This window comes from Syngnathus typhle, linkage group LG8, assembly GCF_033458585.1.
Source record: "Syngnathus typhle isolate RoL2023-S1 ecotype Sweden linkage group LG8, RoL_Styp_1.0, whole genome shotgun sequence".
NCBI lineage: Eukaryota > Metazoa > Chordata > Actinopteri > Syngnathiformes > Syngnathidae > Syngnathus > Syngnathus typhle.
Window position 1 is genome coordinate 3,547,711 of NC_083745.1, and position 7,412 is coordinate 3,555,122.

A 7,412-nucleotide genomic window follows, 5' to 3' on the forward strand; every position below is an offset into this window, starting at 1 on the left:
CAGAAATGTTACAAAAACTTTTATTCCAGGGCTAGTATTGCACAAATACGGTACTTTATTGCTCACAAAAAGCAAACTTAATAAAACCTGGAAGCTCTTTAAATCTACTAAGCAACGATTTGTTACATTGTGGTGTCAATCCTATTTAAGACCCGCCTCTATCTGCCTAAACACTCAAGATAAGTGGTGGAACTAGTGTCAATCACATATAAGTCCCGCCCCAGATTGTCTTTTCTCTAAGTTGATTGGTTAGTTTTGTGTCAATCGAATAAGATCCGCCCTTAACTTCTCATTTTCCTTGCAGCGATTGGTTACAACGTAGGCAGCCACGGAGGTGATGTCTCGCCCTCCCTCGGCCCGGCGTGAGTGACAGGTACGACAGCGTCGCGAACACGGCGACGGGCGACCTACCCCAGACGCGACCCTGCGGGTTCGTTCTGTTTGTGGCGTTGAACGTGATGCAATGCTCTGTTTTCGCGAACGTAACGCCGCCCACGACAGCGACACCGGCAGACGGGAAGCGAGGACGGACGGAACCCACGGGTGTAGCCTAGCTCGCTCGCCGGCTAACTAGCTCGCCGTATGTGTGGAGCGGTAGCCATTGTTTGAGCTGTTGGCTAACATGGCAACGTCGGCTAAGGACAGCAACGTTGGCTAGACGGGGAGCTCGCCGCCTTGTAATTCACGGTAAGCAACACTTTGACGTCGCTCTTTTTAAAAAGCGGAATGTTTCAATAGCACCTGCGTCGACTCTTGCTCGCCTTTGAGCACCGTTGCCCAACATTGCCACTGTTTGAAGGCAGTGTTTTGACTTTTGCTACCTTTTGTGCGAGTGGAGCTTGCGAGCGCCTCATCTAAAACCTTCTCACGAAGGCCTCATTGATGAACAGCCCGCAGAGAAAGCAAGACAAGCATCCCAACATTTTCCATTGTATCGTGCTTTTGTCCTAAGCCCCTGTAATGGGCTATTGTGCGCTAAGTGGTCACAATATTAGGAACCCCTGCCCAGTCCACCCACCCCCAACAAGGATGCTGATGATGACACAAAGGTAATGTTGCTGCTTTGTGTTTGCATTGACAGGCCACACCATTGAATGTTTGAGTGATGCTGGCAGACAGTGTGAATAAACACGTTTTTTTTGGGCTGTGTGCATCCAGTTGCTGCACTGCATCAGATTGAGCTGGTCCGAATTATTCTTTCCCATCTCAGGTTAGCCTACAATGCATAAACAGGTCATTTGTATCTCAAAGCACCACTGCATCCTTAATTCAGTGGTCACGAAACTAATTTAACATTTTATTATTAAATGAATGCCTTATGAACCTTGTCGGATTGTGCCGAGCGCGGTTTGGCACCATGAAGACGACCCCCCCCCCCCCCCCCCCGAGTATCTGAGTGTCAATCTGATCACATAACTTTTATTTTTTATTTTTTTTAACTTCACAGTTGTGGTCATCCCACATGATGAGTGACGGTCCCCCAGCCAGGAAGCACAGCCTGCCCCTCTCTCCCACACCTTGGGCCACACCTCCCCTTTGGCTACCCTCCTAAAGCCCCCCCCCCCCCATCTACCGCCTCCCTCCCCACCAGCCGAGATGACCGACAGGAAGGAGCCTCCCTTCTTCAACGATGACCGCGTGGGAGGTTTCCATCACAAGATTCCTCTGTACGACCCCATCGAGCTGTTCATCGAAACCCTGACCGGGACGTGTTTCGAGTTGCGCGTGTTGCCCTTCGAGGCCGTCGTCTCAGTCAAGGCAAAGATTCAAAGACTCGAAGGTACGAATAAAAGTTGCCGAATTTTTTTCTTTCTTTTTTAAATGAGACATTTTAAAGCTCAACAGGGTTTGCGAGCATCCTTGGGACACTGACCTTGTCCAAAAAAACGTTCCTTATTGTGTTTATGCATCAGCCAGTGTTTTCCCTCATGGCGCCCATCGCTCCCAAACGGTGGCTTGGCTCCAGCGCCAGGTCACGAAGTCCATTCGCTCACTTCATTTGCATTCCCAAGACTTCTCTCGAGATCAGCCCGTCACACTCACCATCCCTTGAGCTCAGATTTCTTAGCGTGCCAAACGCATCTCTAAATCGAATAACAATAACATGAAACTGTCATGTCGTCCATCTCTAACCATTTTGCCAACACAAACAATAAGAAGATAAAATCGAGCGGTAAATAAAGCCGAACAAGCGAAACATGATGAGATGGGTCATCGACTGACGGTGAAGCTGGTCTCCGCAGTAGCGTTGAGCTGTCTGAAGAGGGCAGTCATGAGCTTTAGTGACTTGAGCTCTTATAAACCTCTGCAGCTCTGTATTGATTTCTCTCTTGGCCTCTTGTGTGTCTGTGCGTGTGTGTAAAGGCATCCCAGTTACCCAGCAACACCTCATCTGGAACAACCTGGAGCTGGATGATGACCACTGTCTCCACGATTACGGGTAAGTGACCCCCCCGCCCCCGCTTTTTTAAGTTCTTCCAACTCAGCCTTATTTGCACCTTAGTTTCTGTCTTTTTTAAAAAAAAATTTTTTTACCGCATTTATAGTTAGCGCATGTTTTTTGCAGGATTGCGGAGGGCTGTACTTTGAAGCTGGTCTTAGCCATGAGGGGAGGTCCAATCAACACCAGAAGGGGTGAGGAAAAAGACCACTGACAAGATGGATGCAGGTCCTTTCTTTGACAGACTCTTCTCTTCTTTTCCCAGTAACTATGGAGGATCCCGTGAAGGAGGCGGCGGACTCGATGGAGGGCACAAAGGAGGAAGGTTGGGAGAAGACTCCGGCCAACAAGCAAGTCACGTTTGTGGTCTACCGCGAAGGCGACCAGCTCAACTTTTTCCGGGTGGTGGACAGGGGAGACGGTTCCCTTACGCCTCTATCGGAATCCCTCAGGTCTGCGTTCCGATCATTTATTTTTCTTTATAACCCAGCTGGTCACAGACAAAAAAAAGAGTTTGAATTCTGAGAGCGTTTCACAGATGTACGCATGCGCCTGCTTTTTCAGCGGCGGCTCCGTTTACATGTGCACCGAGGAGGTCGGCGGCGTCAGCGGAGAGCGCTCTGCCGCTGCGGCGAGCTTGGAAAACTCCATCACCATGAATAAAATGAAGCTGCTCAAAGCCAAGATGGAAGACATGAACATCAACAAGAAGGTAAGACCAAATGTTGTTTTGGGATTCTCGAAAGTGAAAATCTCTAAACGGCAGTCTTCATTCCGCAGCCGAAGAAGACGAGTAAGGCAAAACCGCGCCCCCCTGTCGGTCTCCATCCCTGCGGCGGCGGGCCGACGCCTTCCATCACGCGAATCCATCAGCGCCTCTTGCGTTCGCTCCCCCAGATTAACCAGTCTCGCCAGTTCGGTGCGCATCTACCTCCCATAGTGGACCAAGAAGTCCCGGACCCGTCGCCGCACGCCGCCGCTTCCCCTTCTTCCCAGTTGCCCGTCCCGAGACGGCCGCCTCCCTCGTTCCCCTCGTCGTCTTGCTACATGCTCCAGGAGGAGGAGCCGTGGGAGACGTGCCCGCCTCTGGCAAAGATTCGGCCCCCTCCCAAAGTCTCCCGCTTGGACATCGGCGGAACCAGGCTGATGAGGGACTGCGTGTACCCGCAGCTCCCTCCGCTGTGCACCAGGAGTTCGCCCGATGCCACGTTTGACCCGCTCAAGCCGGTCGGCGAGGCGGTCGGGGTGAGTTTATTAGACGAGGCCGGCGGGCTGGTGGCGCCATCGCAGACCGCCGCTTCGTTCGGCGAGCTGCCGGACCCCCTGAGTCTGGACCTGTCCCCTCAGTCGGAGGAATCTTGCCGAGCCTTTGATGTCGGGGCGCCGCACCAGCTGCCGTTGCCCCCCTCCCCTCTCAGCACTTGGACGCTCGGGAGCGGCGGCGACACGCTGACCAGCAGAGCGGATGTAACACAGCTTAGCGCTTCCTTTCATTTAAGCCCGCCGTCGCCCGCCCCCACCTCCCCGAAGCCACGTTTCCAGCCTTTCGACGGCACGCTCCCCCTTCAGGTACACGGCGCGGCACAGGTGAAGCCGACCAGCCCGTCCCCCCTCTCGTCCGTGATGTCCGGTCACGCCGCGCGCCTAAGGGGCGTTCAGGTGGAGTCGCCCGGCAAGAGGCCCGAGATTCTCTCCAAGAGGGAAGCCAGAGGCATCACCAAGATGGCCAGCCAAGCTTGTCGTGAGCAACTGGGCTCCCTGAGCAACTCTGCGCTCTTGGCGTCTCTCTCCGCCAGGCCCGCGGACGCAAGGAGAGCCGGGCTTGGCGTCCCCCTGCCCCCCGCTACTCCCATCGCACAGGGGATCCTGGGCTCCAGGCTGCCGGGCCTCTCGCAGGAGGACGCTACCGCCGCGCGACATCGAGCAACGGCCTCCTCAGTAAGAGCGGATGCTTGAATACAGATCATTTTGAAGACAAATTTCTACAATTGAGTCAAACTTAAACGATTGTCCTCCCCCTCCAGGCCAACAAATGTCTTGGGTCCAGCGGGGGAGCCATCCCTCCATTCGGGAGAATTGGTAAGAAAGACACCCTACTTGTGACTGTCACAGAAAAGAACTCGATAATGTTACAGTCGTCATATTTGCTGTTCTTCTGCCTCGCTCTCTCCAACCGTGCTGAGTTTTCCAATTTCTCTCGTTGCACGGAAAAATGTTCAGCTTAAAACAGATCCAACTTTCTGCATGACTAAGCGGCTGACGCGGATAGAAAAAAAAAGGACAAAACATTCCAATCTGCTCCTTGTGCAGACTCCCTTTTTTGAGATTAAAAAAAAAAAAAAGATTCCATGAGGGTGTCCTCAAGTAGGCGGGTTGTTTTTCTGCAAAGGCCTTCAGTTTAAAAACTATTGATGGACGTCTGCAGAAAACGCTGGCCGGAGCCTCGCTGAGATGTGCTCGCCGAAGATGCGTCTGAGCACTTTCATTGAGGGAACAAGTCCAGTCTGTCCTTAACACGTATCACACAGGGCAGCTCTGATCCCATAAAAAGACATTAATAATGCAATCCGGCAGCCGCTCCCATTTTATCAGACCTCCTTCCCTCGTCTCATCTACCTCGCGCTGCTCATTATCCTCAACACTCGTCTTTGTGAGCAATTCTGACAGCAGGATTAGCTTCGGACTGAATACAAGAGGAAATAAGCCGGCGCGCAAACAATCGGTCGGATCCGCGCTATTGATCGTACGTCTCCGCTCTAGGAATGCGTTTTAACACTGCGCACCTTGTTTACTTTGTGTGCCTCTGTCTTTAGTGCGGTGCTACCTTGACATTTGAAACGCCACCTCGCAAGTGAGCTGAATTTGCCCCCTCCTCATTTGTCATCGAAGTGTCTTTGTTGCTGTTGTGTGTCAGGAACTCCGACATACCACCTACCTCCAGTCAAGGCCCCTGCGGGCGCCAAGAAGAAGAGTTCCAAGCACTGCTTCCTTTGCGGCAAGAAGACCGGCCTGGCCTCCAGCTACGAGTGCAGGTACGAGCGCTTGCCGCACGACTCCAAACCCAATCTCGCCGCTTTTGTACTCTTGTTTGCCCGCGGGCCATCGCGGCTACGCGTCGGCCGCCCGCTGAGTTGGAAGATGGCGGACAGGAGCGTTCAATCTGATGCAACCATGTGTAAACTTAAACGGCTCAATCGCAACGCTGGTCTTGCACTCCAGTTTTGTATTTTTAGATGGGGGTTTTTTTTGTGCATAAAACGTAGTGAAAGCAGACCGACAAATCGAGGCTTCCTTTCTGAGGAAGAGCATGTTTACAGTTTCATATTCTCGTGAAAACCAGTGCTGTCTGCAGGCAGTGAAACAAAACTGTGCCGGAAAATCAATCCGAGCTGTTGCTGCAACATTGGCCACAGCCAATACAAACCGATTGGAATGCCCTGAATTAAAAAATAAAAATAAAAAGTGTAGTAACTAACAGATGCGTATCTAATAGACTGAGGGGAAACAACAGGATGACGGGAGCTGAAAAGAAAAGCAACTGTTAGTGACATCCGCCACACAATTGAAGCATGCAAACCGCAGCAAAAAAAAAAAAAAGACTTTTGTTGCAGAACTAAATATAAAGCAGTGTTAATTATAGCTGCGACACGGTGACAAGAATATATCCGTTTGATTGGTCAATCAGGTGCGGCAGCAACTTCTGTGCCACTCACCGCTATGCAGAGACGCACGACTGCTCGTACGACTACAAGGGGACGGGGAGGCGCTTCCTGCAGGACGCCAACCCGCTCGTCAGTGCCCCCAAGCTGCCCAAGATCTAAATAGTCCCTTACTAAAAACTTATTAAAGAGGAGACGCGCTCAACCTGGACGGATATTATTCACCGACGTGCGCAATGGATTATTATTATTATTTTTTTTAATGTCCCTCTCTCGGCCACGGTGAACTCTCCTGTGAAAACGTGTGGACAAACAGCAGATGATCAATGTGAAAGTGTTTCTGTTGTTTTGTTTGTTCAATGAGCCCATCCAAGTCTGTGCATGTACGCTGGTTATTTTTGTGCAAAATATCTGCTGCATGTTCAGACCTTGAAAAGAAAAAGCTGATGGATTTCCATTGGACACGTCTTGGCCAGATGCACTTTAGAAATATCATATTTAAACTTTAATTCTGGCCCAACGGGTCTTTTTTTATTGTCATGTATGGTGTCTCTTTCTTTTTGAATTGTATCTGCCCCTGAAATGTCTTGTCTTGTTACGGGCACATACACGTGACCACAAACAAACAAACTCCATCAACGTGTGTGTTTTATGATATTTATTCATGAAATATTTAAATTCAAGTATGCAGTCTGTGTCTGTTTGAATGCCGGTTGTAATTGTGTATAATTGAGAGCGGGGAAGACAAATGAAATCGGATATTTCAATGTCTTTAGCAAGATAACGTGGTTGCCATAAGAATCTTTTGTATAGCTTTTTTTTTTTTTATTAAATGCTCAGCCGTTGCAAAAATCTCCAATGCTGTCATATTTGCAGAGGTTTGACTTCAAATAAATTTTCTTTCCAAACCTTCAGAAACAACCACTTCTCATTTATTTCCTCAAATGGGTCCGCATCTTAAGACTTAATTCGGCCACTTGACTCAATAGCTGTTTTCTGTTTACTCTGAGGAAAGCAAAAGCCTGGTAGTAACCAGAACAGCAGCACCCGAACAACGGTGCCTCTCACTTCCGATTAAGATTGACTGTTGCTAACCAAAACAGCAGTAGCTTTCACATTGGAATAAAACCTATCGAGTCATATCTCAGATTAAAGGTCACAATGACACCATTCTCAACCTGGAATTATTTTTAGCACCATATTCTTGTATGTGGATGAAGTGACCCCAAAACCTGTTTGTTGAATTGTTTTCAGCCAAGCTGAACATGTAGCTGCCTCGAAATCCCCTTAATAGTTGACTGACTCATTCTAGT

General features: G+C 49.9%; 1 protein-coding gene across 2 annotated transcripts; it reads left to right on the plus strand.

Annotated features, from left to right (window-relative positions):
* The first annotated feature begins 338 nt into the window (after window positions 1-338).
* Window positions 339-7,020, plus strand: zfand4 (zinc finger, AN1-type domain 4). 2 transcript variants are annotated; one of them, XM_061284907.1, is made up of 11 exons: window positions 339-687; window positions 1,082-1,210; window positions 1,448-1,780; window positions 2,365-2,440; window positions 2,567-2,634; window positions 2,706-2,892; window positions 3,005-3,152; window positions 3,221-4,378; window positions 4,465-4,519; window positions 5,355-5,472; window positions 6,126-7,020. In XM_061284907.1, exons 3-11 carry the CDS (start codon window positions 1,597-1,599, stop codon window positions 6,259-6,261), a joined length of 2,130 nt encoding a protein of 709 aa, XP_061140891.1. In that variant the 5' UTR covers window positions 339-687; window positions 1,082-1,210; window positions 1,448-1,596; the 3' UTR covers window positions 6,262-7,020. The 2 variants fall into 2 exon arrangements, with proteins under 2 accessions (XP_061140891.1, XP_061140890.1); XM_061284906.1 differs by lacking the exon at window positions 1,082-1,210.
* Window positions 7,021-7,412: the final 392 nt, after the last annotated feature.